Source organism: Orycteropus afer, unplaced genomic scaffold (genome assembly GCF_000298275.1).
Source record: "Orycteropus afer afer isolate SDZICR_OR568_19922 unplaced genomic scaffold, OryAfe1.0 scaffold00004, whole genome shotgun sequence".
Lineage (NCBI taxonomy): Eukaryota > Metazoa > Chordata > Mammalia > Tubulidentata > Orycteropodidae > Orycteropus > Orycteropus afer.
Window position 1 is genome coordinate 3,914,136 of NW_006921591.1, and position 15,722 is coordinate 3,929,857.

General features: G+C 44.1%; 1 protein-coding gene across 1 annotated transcript in view; it reads left to right on the forward strand.

Annotated features, from left to right (window-relative positions):
- Nucleotides 1-1,068: 1,068 nt before the first annotated feature.
- Nucleotides 1,069-15,722, forward strand: part of LYPD1 (LY6/PLAUR domain containing 1) — a 47,307-nt gene continuing 32,653 nt past the window's right edge. Inside the window, exons 1-3 of the mRNA XM_042780555.1 lie at nucleotides 1,069-1,129; nucleotides 1,257-1,295; nucleotides 2,615-2,752. Of these exons, the coding sequence (XP_042636489.1) occupies nucleotides 1,069-1,129; nucleotides 1,257-1,295; nucleotides 2,615-2,752 (238 nt within the window). The remainder of the gene's footprint in view (nucleotides 1,130-1,256; nucleotides 1,296-2,614; nucleotides 2,753-15,722) is intronic.

The window sequence follows — 15,722 nt, forward strand, 5'->3', positions numbered from 1 at the left end:
CAAGGTGGGTCGCATGGACTTGGTTAAAGGGAGGAGGAATGGCGGGGAAGGCAGAAGACAACGCCTGGCCGCCAGCGCCCAAGTATAAGCTGACGCGGTACGGGAGAGGACGCGGGAGTACATACTAAGAACCCATGACTTTGGGGAAAGCAAGATGGAGCTGCCCGGCGTTTTGGAGGGAGGAAGTAGGGGAGAGGAATCTCATTCTTCACCTCGATTTGTTTTCTGTTGGGAGCTTGTGCAGATCGTCCCCGGGAAAGCCCCCTCCTAGACTAGGCGACCAGGGTGCGAAAGCACCCTTGAGCTGTGCGCATAGGCGGGGGAGGGTGAGGGAAAAAGGTCCGGGAGTAAGAGCGACCGACCGGGCCCACTACATCCCACTCACCTCCTCCGGCATTCGGGCAAAGACCGAGGTACTTCTCGGAGGAGGAGGAGGCGTGGCTGCAACGTCAGCCCTAGGGAGCCTGCAGGTGCGCAACTTTGCCAGCGCCAGAGAACCCTCCGGCTCCTGCCAACCACACGGTGCGCCCCGCTCCGGCTGCCTGTTGTACCGCAGTAGTCCTGGCTGGGTGGGCCAGTCCCCACCATGTAGGTGATGGCCAGACCCAGGGGTCGCAGAAAACCTGGAGGTGCGCCCCTACGCACTGAGGTCCAGCCCCGCACGCCGTCTCCAGCTCCTACCGCACGGGTCCCCTAGGCCGCGCCGGGCGGGTCCCCGCGGCAACTGCTACGCCCTCCCCACTACTCCCTCACGCTCTAGCCTCCTAAACCAATTCCCCCCGCGCCCCTTTTCCAGAGACTTGCGGGGGCGGGAGAGAAGGGCGGCAGGAAGGGGGTGGGGACGTGGAGAGACGGCCCACCCGCCTTCCTCGCCCGCCACCCCCACCCGAATTCGGCAGCAGTCACGTGGTGCCTGGAGTGGGAGGTGGGAAAAGAGGCGAGACTTTTTTGGGTGCTCTGGATCTCCAGTAGTTCCCTTCAGTCTCAGTCACCAACTCCGAAGGCGCAGCGCACAACCCCGCAAGCAAGCGGAGCGGCGGCCCACAGCCAGGAGCCCGGGAGCGGGCGATGCGGACGCCCGCGGCGGCACCTGCGGCTCCTCTTGGCGGCGACCGTCGCCTCGGCGGCAGCAGCGCGACCCCCAGCAGCCTCGGCAGCCACAGCCATTGCTGCCGGAGCAGCCACTGCTGTGGTCGCCGTCTCTGATGCGTCTTCCCTCTCCCGGCCCCGAGGCTCCGGGAGGATGTGGGTCCTCTGCATCGCGGCAACTTTTTGCGGATTGTTTTTGCCTTCAGGTAAGTAAGAAGACCTAGCAATTAGAAGTAGGGCCAGGTGCGCACAGCGCATTGGATTGCTGGCCCCTGCGACCCCAGGGCGCCCTTCTCGGGGCCCCGCAGCTCAGAGCTGCCGGATAGGAGTTTGGCAGCGACGGCGGCTGGGGCTCTTGGGCGCCAGATTGAGGAAGTCTGTAAGTCCCGCGCTGCAAGAGGAAAGCAGTGGATTTGCAGGAATCCAGCGGCTGCTGGTGGGGCTGCGCAGTAGGGAGGCAAAGCCGGGCTGGGAAGAAGGGATGGTCCAAGCAGTGCTGGGCCTCGGCGAAAGAGAGAGTGCGACCCCCATCCCTGAACCTTATTAAGTTGTCAAGCGTGGCAGGAAACTCGTGGGAGTGGTGCTGCCGACAGGCGAGAAGCGCCTGGGGCGCGTGGGGCTTGGCTGCTGTGCTTAGAAGGCAACAGATGTGGTGCTAGAGGGAGGCGTGCACTGTGCAGGGCTCTTTGGCCAGGGCCAAGACAGGGAGTCAGGTCCAGACAGAAGCTCAAACACCAGAGCAGAGCAGCCAGGGTGGCGCAATGACAGGTCGATCTGCTTACTCTCTCCATTTAGCAGACTAGCTCGCAACCTAGTTCTGCAGAGCCTGGACTTCAGCTACGGACCCTAGCCAACCAGTTGCCTGAAACCTGTGTGTGGGGACCCAGGGTGCGCGCTCGTACACCAGTTCCCACCCGCTGCAGGCGCCCTTGCTATCTCTCGAGTTGTCCCGGAGAAAGACCGCCGAACTGGACCAGGGTACTTGGACGCAGTAGCACTTGGCTTCCATGAGCCGCCTCCTGGGTTCCCGGGTGGTCGCGCAGGGATCCTCGCAACCACCGTACAGGAACGCTGACTTTAAAATAAAACTAAAAAGGCGGCTGCGAATGCAATCGTGAATGGTGCCAAAATAGTAATTAAGTAATTTGTAACTAGTCAGCAGTCAGGCAAATCCTCTGGTGTAAACTGGCTCTGGTGCACGTCTGTGAAGCTGCTTCTTTAGTGGGGGTTGTATCCCACCCCCCTCCTTTTTGACTTTTTGGGAAAAGGTCGAGGGTGGTGTTGGATGAGCTCTTTGTTGGTGGGGCAAGGGTCTCAAGGTAGCAGTCAGGATACCATTTTATCCCGCAGGACCCTCTCTGCCGGCGCAGCCGGAGGTTTCAGCCACCTCCTGACCCTTTGGAGTCCCTGGCGTCTCCCAGGCATTCCAGAGGCCTAGCGGCAGCTGTCTGGGGCAGGGCAGGCTCCAGTTTTCTGAAGTGGGATTTCCGGGGGCCAAATCTGAACCCAGCTGTTTGTCCCGCAGGCCTTGCGCTGCAAATCCAGTGTTACCAGTGTGAAGAATTCCAGCTTAATAACGACTGCTCCTCCCCCGAGTTCATTGTGAATTGCACGGTGAACGTTCAAGACATGTGTCAGAAAGAAGTGATGGAGCAAAGTGCTGGTAAGCACCCGGCATCTTTCCCTCTCCCCTCTTCAGAGGACTCTGGTGGTGCAAGGAAAGGGGTCATTAAATTACAGGCAAGGGAACTGACTTTGATTTAATGCACACATACTGGTTATCACAGATTTACAGTGCTGGATAAATGGAGAGTTCCAAGTTACTTTAATCTTATTAGAGTTAATTACCAGGGCTTCTCCCCAAGGGACTAGGGAGAGAAAGTGCTTTTAAATTAGTGGCTTTCCTTCCTTTATTTACTCTGGTCTCCTCCCTATGCTAAAAGCTGATCAGGAGGTTGGAAAATACATGGATAACCAGCCCTGGCTTGGGCAACTAGACAGTAGTGTGTGAGCAGTGTCAGCCTGAAATATAGAGCTAGTTGAAGTTCCCAGAGGTCAGAACTTGAAAAATGTGTTTTGTCATAGAACCACACCATATTTCTTTGAAGAACACTACAGGATCTTTATTTAATTTTAGAACTAATGCATCAAATTCCAGCCAAAAGTCGCCACACTCCTTCAAAGGAATGTAGTTCCCAGCTCCATCAACTTAGCTGTTGGCTGGCGGCTGGAGGGGCCCTGGGTATACTGGAAGAGTAAAAGGGGTTTTGTGGGAACAGACACCCCTCATGGTGGACCAGAGTCTTCTCACTGAGATGAAACACTTCAGCCTGTCCCTAAAATTAATCTTAACAGAAAATCAACGTTCACTGAAGTGCAACTGGGAGGTTTGGGGAATGGGTGAGCTATGGCTTCAATTCCAAGGTCAAACCCATAAATGGAAAATTTTCCATTTTAAGGATACTGTCTTGAAGGAGCTCTGGTGGTATAGTGGATAAGGCATTTGGCTGCTAACCAGAAGGTCAGTGGTTCAAACCCACCAGTTGCTTTATGGAAGGAGTATGGGGCAATCTACTTCCATAAAAATTTACGGCCTCAGAAACCCAATGGGGGTCAGCTGTGAGCCGGAATCAACTCGATGTCCATGAGTTGTTTTGTTTTGTTAATTTTTGGTTTGGTATTGAAAAGATGGGAAATAGCATCATTTGGTTAATGTTACTGGATAAACCAAAGATCTGCTCCTCTTCCATTTAGTGAAATGTGAACAGACACCACTGAACTATAGGTGGTTCCGTTAATCCACTGGCGGTTAACACAAAGGCTCTAGTTTTCAGAGAAGGGCCCAATATGTCTTGTTGCTAACTACATGGTTATTTGAGGGTCTGGTGGTAGCTCCTCATTGTGCTATATACTGTGTGTATGTGGTTTTAATGTTACTCTTATCAGCCTAGGTGCAGATTCTTTCCGACAAAATCACTCTTCTAGGAAGTTTGAGACGTATATAATTATTCTCAAGAGTTAAGTTGTCCCCAGAGAAGCAGCATACTTTGTTTTGTTAAACAAGATGTGGGTTGGGGGGAAAAAAGTGATGAATGTTTAGCGAAAAATGATACAGATGATTTTGTTGCTTTCCTACTTGTTTTTTTTTTCCTGAGCATTGTGCCTGAGAAAAAATTTACTACCCTTGTACCATAGGAACTGCTGTGATTTTTAGTCAGAATCACTCTGAACACTGTATTGTTACTTTCAAGTATTTGCAGCTTTCTTCCAGGCAAGTAGTTTAGAGCCAGACAAAATGGGGACATATTGTGGTCATATGAGGAACTTCTTCAGAATCCTTGAGGACATTGCTTACCTGCTGCTATGTTTTATTACCCAGGATATAGTTGCAATAAGGAGGGAAAAGGTTGTTGAACCAAAACCCCAGCCAGAAGACGTGTCTTTTTTTCTGAGATGCGTTTCTTCTTCTTTAAAAGTGTATCTAAGATGAATACCACATACTCTGTTTTCAAAGTGTTGCCTTTCATCTTGCTTCATTACGTGCTCCAGACTCCACTGTAAGAAAGGCAGGGCAGGTGCTAAAACTCTCATTTTATCCACGAGAACTGAGAACCTTAAGCACCTGGCCTGAGGTAGCTTATTTTCTATTAGCTCTGTCAAGATGGGTACTTCCCTTCCAACCCAGACTTCTCTGGCCATATGACATAGGTCAAAAAGTGGAAAAAGGCAGAAGTAATAAAGCAATCCCATTTGTGACCATTTGTGATGTTTGAGAAACAAATATAAGTTGATGGAGTCAAAGATAAAACCAGGAGAAAGATGCTAAGTCTGCATCTGTGCATGGAAAAGCAGAGCATGTTGAGCCTAAGTTCAGTTGAAATCAGCTAAAGGCCCTTATTTCAGTGAGTGGGGGGGGGGGGGGAGGAGGCTGATACTTCCAGGTCTCTTCCCTTTTCATCTCCATGTAATTGCTAGAGACCAATTCATTTTAACGACAATAGCTCTGTTCTTGGTGGTGGTGTACAAACTTAAAACTCTGTTAATTGGCTACAGTGTAATAAAATCATGACAATGTTGTTGCTGTTACGTGCCATGAGTCAGCTCCGACTTGTAGCAACCCTATGTTCCACAGAACAAAGCACTGCCCGGTCCTGTGCCAGCCTCACAGTTCTTGCTATTCCTAAATCCATGGTTGCTGCCACTGTGTCAATCCTTTTTGTTGAGGATTTTCTACTTTTTCACTGACCCTCTACTTTACCAAGCATGACATCCTTCTCTAGGGAATGGTCCCTTCTGACAACATGACCAAAGCAGGTGAGACGAAGTCTGGCCATTCTTGCCTCCAAGGAGCATTCCGCCTGCACTTCTTCCAGGACAGATCTGTTAGTTCTTTTAGCCATCCAGTACTTTTCAGCATTCTTCACCAGCACCACAACTGAAAAATAACCACTTTTCTTTGGTCTTCTTTATTCGTTGTTCAGCTCTTACATGCATTTGAGGTGATTGAAAGTACCATGGCTTGGGTTAGGTGCACTGTGCCTTAGTCTTCAAAGAGACATCATGACCGTAATAAGAGCTAATTTGTGTGCCCTTGGGCATTAAGCCCTTTCCTTGGCACTTGGTGGTCTACCTTTCAGACTCTGATGTTTCCCTGTGTCAAGTCCTAACCAGCATTTAAACTTATTATAGGATCACCTTCTCCACTCTGGAGAAGGTAATGCCTGTTGAATAATACTATTAGAAGTCATATATTATTAATCAAACTTAATAATTCTGTTGTCTTGAAAATCAAAGAGTATTAGAGCTGAAAGGACCCACTTATTGTTAGTTAAGGATGTATACTGGAATTCCCTTGGGAGTTTTATCCAAATCTACATGCTTAGGCCCCCCTTGAAGAATCCTATTTAATTAGTCAAGCTTCAAGTGATTCTGGGGTGCCCCACATTTGCATTTGTTCTGCCTCTCAGAACTGATCTGGTCTAGTCTTTATGTGTGAAAAACTCATGGCCGTTGACTCAATTCTGACTCATAGTGACCCTATAGGATAGAGCAGAACTACCCCACAGGGTTTCCAAGGCTGTAATCATCATGGAAGTAGACTGACACATCTTTCTTCTGTGGAATGGCTCATGAATTCTAATTGGTTAGCAGCCTAATGCTTAACCACCGCACCACCAGGGTTCCTTTTTTGTGTTACAAAGGAAGAAAATACAGCTCAAAAAAGTCAAATGCCCGGTACAAATCCACCAGCCAACTATTACTAAGAGGCACTAGAAGCCTGTTTCCAGGGTAGCAACTTTGTTATAACACCAGCTGGCCAGAACCTTACATTAAAAAATATACTGCCAGGTTTGCCTGAAAAGATCATTCAGGCAAAGTTCTGAGGGCTGAGATAATTTCAATGTCCACCAAATTCATCTGACAGCCTGAATAGATGGGTTAAGTGGACAGGCAGGCAACAAAGTAAATGTCAAAAGACTATGAAAACCAGTCAGATTTTTAAAGATTGAGTGCTTTGTGAACTGGCATTTTTTAAATGGGTTCAGAAAAACCAGGGTTTTAAGCAAACTACAAGATTTTAATGAACCACACAAGTCTGACATTAAACAATAATGAAAGGCATTCTCTTTCCAAAAAAAACCAGCAATAAAGTATGCCCAGGCCTTCAGTTAGTCCTTCCTGGATTAAGTCTGCAAACTGAGCTCTTATGAATTTTGAGGAGTACATTTAATTTTCAAATGGGAAGTGCACTTAAAATTAACCTTAATCTGTTATCCCAGTGTGGTGTTCCTCTTAAGTGCTACAATAATTTTTGATGTCCTTTTTTCCCTTGGTCATTTCTGGGGTAATAAGGCACAGGTTATAGAGAAGGGAAGGATTCTTTCATTGCTCTTACTAATTGATATTTAAATGTTTGCATAATGAGTGACTTGTTCTCACATGCTCTGCACTTAATGACTTAGAAGATCCTCACCAGCACCCTTGGTACTGACATTTTCTTTTGCTTAGCACTGCAAGCCACCAAATATATCAAATATTGATTTTTATTTCAGACTAGAACCCTCCCAACCCCAAGTATGATTTTTTTTTTTTTTTAAACCAGGCTTTAAAGAATGTGAAGGAGTTCTGGTGGCATAGTGCCTAAGGCATTTGACTGCTAACCAAAAGGCTGGTGGTTCAAACCCACCAGCCACTCCTTGGAAGGAAGATTGGGCAATCTACTTCTGTAGTGAAATCGCCTTGGAAACCCAAGGAGGGGTGGCTATGAGTTGGATTGGACTCGATGGCAGTGAGTTTTTTTTTTTTTAAAGAATGTTAATTTGCATTTATTTAACACTACAGTCTTATAATTAGAGTTTTTCCTCTTGACTAGATACAATGAAAGGGGCATAATTTAATTTTTATAGACTAGCCAATTTCTCCCCTTAGTAAAATATAGCTCTGTCAGTGAGCAAAATGTTACAGGTTCTCCTAAACCTTATTTAAAAGTTAAATGCAGTATATTGAGAGAAAGTTCATGGTCTGAATCAGTAACCTAATCGATCTCTTCACCCATCCTTTGCAACGTGCATTAATCTATTTGTCTGTTTTGCAATACAGGAGTTACTGATTTACATGCCATGTTGCATCTACATTATGGCGGTGTAAGTAATGACTATTTTCCTTTTAGTCTAGTTAATGCTCATTAAGTTGGGCAGGGATAGCTCCCTTCCTTGGATAGGTTGATTTCACTCCTTATTTTCTCATGAGCTAAGTAAGCAATGCAAACAAGGACTTGAATTCCCTAAAATAACTAGTCATCTGCTGTAAGAACTATGGTCTATGTTTTGTGAAGTTGGTACTCTGCTTAATTTCACCAAGATTTAAAATAATATGCTCTAATTTATCCTTTGAAGTCTTTGGGTGATATAAACAGTTAAAGCACTGGGCTGCTAACTGAAAGTCTAGAGATTTAAGTCTACTCAGAAGCACCTTTGAAGAAAGGCCTGGCTATCTGCTTCTAATACATCAGCTGTTGAATATCCTATGGAGCACAATTCTCTGATACACACAAGGTTATCATGAGTTGGAGTCAGCTTGATGGCAACTGGTGTAGTCTGTCCTTGGGGTGGACTTGGCAGGAAGGAGCACCGGTATTGCTAAATACATTTTTTTTTAATCATAGTTCCTGTCTTAGTTATGTAGTGCTGCTTTAATAGAACTATCACAAGTGGGTAGTAGCTTTAACAAATGATTTTATTCTCTCACAGGTTAGGAGGCTAGAAGGCTGAAGCTCTAGGGAAAGGCTTTCTCTCTGTGTCAGCTCTGGGGGCAGGTCCTTGTTCCTTGGTACCTTGGTGATCTTCATGTGGTATGGCATCTGTCTTCCCCCATGTTTGCTGCTTTATCTGTTCCCTTTATATCTCTAAAGAGATTGACTCAAGACACTCCCTACACTAATACTTCCTCAGTAACATAGCAAAGAAAATCCATTCCCAAATGGGATTATAGCCAAAGGTATAAAAACCAAACCCACTGCCATCTAGTTGATTCCGACTCATAGCGACCCTCACTGGGTTTCCAAAGTTGTAAAACTTTATGAAAGTAGATTGTCTCTTCTTCCTCCCAAGGAGCAGCTAGTGTGTTTGAACCGCTGACCTGGTTAGCAGTCAAATGCCTTAGGCACTGCACCACTATAACTCCTTATCATAGGTACAGGGATTAAGATTTACAACACATATTATTGTAGGACACAATTCAATCTGTAACGGTCTCTTTATACCTTCTTTATTTAAGATGCATATGTGTACACTTGCATACACACAGTGACAAATACAGTGAAGCCTGTGACAGCAAGAACTCAACGGGAACACGTTGTTTTTCTGGGTCTGACAAGTTTTCTGCCTTTGAATGGATACAAGCTCATCACTTTTCTATCACTCATTTTGTTGTTGTTAGGTGTGGTCAAGTTGGTTGCAACTCATAGCAATCCTGTATACAACAGAACAAAACCTTGTCAGTTCCTGCATCAGTCTCTCAATTGTCACTAAGTTTGAGGCCATTGTAGCCACTGTATCAAATCAGTTTATTTCAGGGTCTTCCTCTTTTTTTTTTTTTTTTCCCCTGACCCTCTACTTTACCAAGTATGATGTGTTCGGGGACTGGTCCTTCCTGATAACATGTCCAAAGTACATAAGACGAAGTCTCACCATCCTTGCTTCTAAGGAACATTCTAGGTGACCTCTTCCAAGGCAGATTTGTATGTTCTCCTGGCCGTCCATGGTATTCAGTATTCTTCACCCACACCATGATTCAAATGCATCAATTCCTCTCTGGTCTTACTTATTCATTAATTCTTTTAGTGGGAAGTATTTGAGTTTTCCTTCACTAATAGATTTCCACCTTACACAGGTTCTAGCTTCCACAGGTTTTACTGTATATACCAGTGCATGTGTGTGTGTGTGTCTGTCTACCCCTCTCCCCTCTCTCTCTCTCTATATATATATATATAAACCAAAAAGCAAATCCACTGTCATTGAGTCAATTCTGACTCATAGCAACCCCCATTGGGTTTCTGAGGCAATAAATCTTTACAGAAGTAGATCTCCCCATGTTCCTTCCACAGAGTGGCTGGTGGGTTTGAACCACCAGCAGTCAGATGCCTTAGGCACTATGCCACCAGAGCTCATGTGTATATATATATATATATATATATATATATGTATATATATGTATATGTGTATGTGTGTATATCTGTGTATTTATGTGTGTGTGTATATGTATATATGTGTGTGTGTGTATACACATACATGCACACACATACATACATACTTTATTTAATCCTTGTAAGAAAAATAGAAATATTAGGTCCTCCTTAGCTCATGCTCAGATCACAAATTAATTCAAACTCTGTTATAGGCACAAAGATAATTTTTTGATGTTTTTTCCAGAATAGCTTTATTAGGAGATCCAGTTATATTTATTAATCTTCAGCATCCCCTGTCTGCTCCATAGCTTTCCTCAACCTACTAGACCTCTCCTGTTCTCTCCCTTTTAGACATCACACATCTAGTCCTTACTTCCTCACCTTCAGTAACTATTTGAATCAATCACATGGTCTATAGAATATTCTCCAAGAATAAAATGAAAAACAAGGATCATTTTTTAACTCTGCAAAGTTAAAAAACTTAAAAATATTCAGATGTTAAGACAGATATCCTCATATATTAACACCAAACTAAACAAACCCACTGCCATTGAGTCAATTCCAACTGAAAATGACCCTCATAGCATTTCCAAGGTTGTAAATCTTTATGGAAGTAGCTTGCCTCATTTTCCTCCTGCAGAGCAACTGGTAGGTTTAAACCTCTGACCTACTGGTTAGCAACCAAATGCTTCATTCACTGCACCACCAGAGGTCCTTATGTTAATGCCAACCTGTAGAAAAGGTTTCTGTGTTAACTTCAAGTAAAGTTACGAATTACACAGAATGAGATGCTGTGCAGTGAATTGCAATATACCTCCTTTCCAAGCGAACACTAAAAGAAGGCCTTTCTCTTTTGGGGCAAGGCTTTTTGGGATTCAGTTCATTCACTTCATTCTGGAGAAGCAGCCATCACTTTCATGTGGCAGGTATACCTGGCTTCTTAGGAAGTACTTGGAAGATGAATATCAAATGTCTTTAGTTCCTTGGATGCTCCAGTAAGTGAAGCATTTGTTTATGTTAACTTTCCAGCTGAACAAGCAGCCAGTGCTGACCTCCCGTCTCCATAGATGAAACGTTTGAAGATTGATCAGGCTTTCCCATAATACTTAATTCCTCCCGCTACAATTTCATGAAAGCTTCTATCATTGATGGTTTTCCTAATGAGTTGAAACAGAGAAGCTTCAAAGCTGAGGTTTTTTTCCCAAGTGAAAATGAAATGAAGTAAGAAAACAAAACACACCATTGCTTTAGAACTTTGAAAAGGAAATCTTCTCCTCTATTACTCCTAAAACAAAGACCTGAACCTACAGCTAGTTTGCTTGCCTGCTTCTTGCTTGCTCTCCTTTCTCTCTCTCTTATTCTCTCTTCCTTATTTCTTTCTTATTCTTCAAATCATGGTCATCCTTCATCCCATTTTTCTTCTTTTTGCATTTTTAATAACAATTTAGTTGAGATTTAATTTACACATCAGTGTGTGTTTCCTCCACAGTCATTCCACAGAAGGCAAAATCTATTAATTAGGAGCATCAATCAAATCTGTGACAAAAGAAAATAATTATTATATATGCCATTATTTTTTCTTACTTGGTAAACCTTGAGTTTTGGCTACATTGTAATTCAGAAACTACACTCACAGACCAGAGATATAGGGCATGTTCTTTTATTAATTGATTTCAGTCTGCCGATTGCCTCCATCGCTGTAGAGTAAAGCTGGAGATGAACTGCATTAAGTGCTTTCGATAAGGTGAGACCATAGAGAATATATAATAAGAAGTTGCTTCTTAGAAGAATGCATTCATATATAATAAAGCAGTGATGGCTCAAGTCGTTGGTTTCAAGTAGTTTTTATGACTCTGCAAACCATGAGAAGGATCCAGATGCAAAAGTGATGAAGTGTTGTATTATTTTAAGGAAGTTGTGTTACTTGGTCCAGCGCGTTTCATTTCTCACTGGACATGGACAATAGCTTTTTATGTTTTTCTATTTCTTGGACTTGTTTGAGAGAGCAGTGGAATGAGTGGAGATGGTGCCAGAGGCGAGTGGTGCCAAGCGCTTAGCCTGCTGTAGTCCGTACCAGCTGTACCCAGGATGATTATGAATGTGCAGACTAGTTTACGATGCCCTCCACTGAGGCTTCTTCAAAGTGCATCAGCAGAAGCAGGCATATTAAGTGACGTTGTGCAGTGCATTTTATGCACTGTCTTATTGTTTGTGCTAAATCCAGCAAGCCACTTAGGGCTCCGCTAACTTCAGAGAACCTGTTCACAGATAACAAGAGGCTAAGTTGACTAGTTTCCCACTCAGTATAGACAGTCAAACGGGGAGGGCAGAGGGGTCTCGGCTTCAAAGCCAACATGGGATTCTTTGGAGAGTTTCTGTGCCGTCAGAGAGAAAGGCAGCAATGAGTGGGGCTGCACCTGGGGAACCTCATCAGGTCACTAACTTTCTTTGAAAGGACAAACAACTTCCTACTCAGCCTATCACTGGCCGTTGGAAGGGAAGGAAGGATAAAGCAAGTCAGAAGCAGATACATGAGAGTATTACATAAGTGTGGGTTTACATCGAGAGACCTAACTAACCTCTGTAAAACCTGATTCTGTGCATAAGAGCCACCCAGGGGTCCTGCTTGCCTGTACCCTGTTGGAAAGAATTTCTAGCAATTGACCTTTGTGGTATAGGTGATGACAAGAGGCTAACAGAAGGATGCTCTGACAATGTATTGTTCATTGTTCTAGGACCAGCAGTCTGCCTGCAACCAGGGCTTTTCTGTATCTTAGAGTCTGTTTTCCTACTGGAATCGAACCCATTCACAATTTTTATATCTGTACACAGGCTTCTGAAGGACACTGTTGTCTGTCTGTCTCTCACTTTCTTTCTTTCTCTCACACACAGCACACACAATCATATGTAACCAAAACCAAACTCACTGTCGTCGAGTGGGAACCAACTCATAGCAACCCCTCCTTGGGTTTCTGAGGCAGTATCCCTATGGAGGTAGATTGCCCAATCTTCCTTCTGAGGAGTGGCTGGTGGGTTTGAACCATCATCCTTCTGGTTAACAGTCACATACCTTAGGCATTACACCACCAGAGCTCCCCAATCATAGGTAGACACCAATAAATATTTGCTGAAAGAGTACACGTAAAGAAATCAAGTTTCAAAGCAAAACAGGTAGATTTATCAGCAACTTTTTAATGTAATACGAAGGATGAGGGAGCTTAAATCTCTAACATAAGAAGAAAAATAAAGACAAGTTTAATATACCTAATATGAAGTTAAAAGGGCAGCATTTGCCCAGGGATAAAGCCCACAAGGCAGGAAGGGATAAGAAAGAAAGATGAAGGAAAATGGTAAATGGTAAATAGGAAGTGGAAGGGAGCTGTTAACGTTGTGCGATTGCAATGAATGCCACAAAACAAAATGTATAAATTGTTGAATGGAAAACCAATTTACTGTGTAAACTTTCACCTAGATCACAATAAAAGGTTTTTATTTGTTTGTTTTTAAAATAGCCTACTAATGCCCGTTAGTTCCAGTGCCATCAGGGCAATTCCAATTCATGGTGTCCTCCTGTGCCAGAGTAGAACTGTGCTCCACAGGGTTTTCACTGGCTGATTTTTCAGAAGTAGGTCACCAGGTCTTTCTTCCAAAGTGGACTCAAACGTCCAAACTTTTGGTTAGTGGCCAATTACTTAACTGTTTTCACTATCCAGGGACTCCTAATGCCTACAAGCAACACATCTCATGTAAGGAACACCACTGAAATGTAATCTATTCATTTTTCTAGCTTGTCAGCTTGCTTGCAAGACTGACTTGGCTTTGCTTTCCATAGGAGTATTTTCAAGGAAAACTTACACATACCATCCCCCTTTACAAGACCCAGCTAATTTGACAATCAAGCCAGCTTTGGGAAATGGGAGACAGGACTGGGTCACTACCCAGCCCATCTTCTCTGCTGGATGGTTAAGTGATTTGGAACTCTTTTACACTGAGGGGATCAGCCTTAGTCTCTAGCTACCTCAGGAAGAAAGAAAATCCCACAAACTCCCTCTCCATACCTCTGCCCCATCTCCACACACATATCCTCTCTCACATAAGAGATGCAAGTTTAATACATACATGGATATGTTCCACCAACAAAACAAAAAAACGCAACCACTGCCATGGAGTCGAATCTGATTCACAGCAAACCCCCCCTTTGGTTTCTGAGGTGGTATAACTACAGAAGTAGATTGCCCAACATTTCTTCCAGGAAGTGGCTGGTAGGTTTGAACTATCAGCCTTCTGGTTAGCAGTCAAATGCTTTAGGCACTACGCCACCAGAGCTCCCATGTTCGACCAGGCAGAAGCAATTTAGACATTCAGCAATGGGGTATACTTCTAAGCCACTTGACTCGGAGCAAATTAAACCTTAAAGGGAAGCAGGGAAAAGAAAACCACTGTTTTTGCTCTCCTCCTGTCTGCTTTGCACATTTGCTGTTTCTTTGGGCTCTAAGAATTCAACTTACAGGTTACATTCTTGCCCCTTTTATTTAATGTTGTAAACATCACTGTTATAACACCTGAGTGCCATTCTCACCTTAAAGCCCAGGAAGCCCTGGATGCAACAACCCCCAGAAAACGAGATGCATTTTGAACTGTCCCCTTCATTAATCTGAATGTATTAGATTAATTAACAGGCCCTTCTGGCTGCCATATTCCTTTATGCTATTGTCTCTACCCTAGACTTCAATTTAAAAATCATTTGAGAATGTGTTTGGCTGTAAGTAATGGGGACTTAAACCATAAGACATTTATTGTTTACTTAACAAGGTAGTCCAGAAGTTTCTTAGTTACCCTAAACCAAAAAAAAAAAAAAACCTCACTGCCATTGAGTTGATTGACTCATAGCAACCCCTCCTTGGGTTTCTGAGGTGGTATCTCTATGGAAGTAGATTGCCCAATCTTCCTTCCAAGGAGTGGCTGGTAGGTTTGAACCGCCAGCCTTCTGGTTAGCAGTCAAGTGCCTTAGTCACTATGCTACCAGAGCTCCCTAGTTACCTTAGTGCTGCCATAACAAAATATACCACCAGTGTCTATATTTCTAGCCTCCTAGTTCAGGAGGCTAGAAGTTTGAATTCAGGGTGCAGCTCTAAGGGAAGGTCTTGCCTTATCTGTCTCAGCTTCTGACAGCTGCTGGCAGTAACTTTGGTGTTTCTAGGCTTGTAGATGCATCTGCCATGAGTATCTGTTTTCATTTGGTGTCTTTACCCTGTGTGAGTCTGTGTCTATACTGGTTTCTTTGTAACTCTAAAGTTACTACATTTAGGACCCACCCAACCAAATCTGGTAAAGGGGCCCTGGGTGGTGCAAGCTGTTTGCACTCTTCTACCTTAATTTTTACACAAATAACACAAGCATTCAAAGTGGTTTTTTTTTGTTTGTTTGTTTTGTTTTTTGCCAATAACACCCTCTCTCCCAGGCATTTTTTAAGCACACTAAGTTTTTTTTTTTTTTTTTTTTTTTACACCAACGTATAATCACAGCTCAGAGATGCCATCAAAGACCCAGGCTTTCTCCATTTTCTTGCCTACTTTCCTAAGTATGTTAGCTTTCTGTTCTCATGCTTATTGCCTCTTTGTCACAATTGACTATCTTCATGTTAAGGGGGCAGATAACACCAGGAGCTTTTATCTTCAGTTTATCCCATCTGTCAGGCAACAAAAGCTTTCCCCAAACCCCTGACAAGAGAATTTGGCTCATCTCTCATTGGCCAGAACATTGTCACATAGCTATTACTAGCTTGGGGGGGGGGCAGGCTGAGAAAGTGAGAGTTTGATTAAGACAAATGGGATTAAGGTGACTGGTTAAGATCAGTCATGGTTCATCCACCTGAGGTTGGACACACAATTAGGGTTATGTTAGCAAGGAACAGAGCTGAGTGTGGCAACTGAGTGGTCAACTGTCA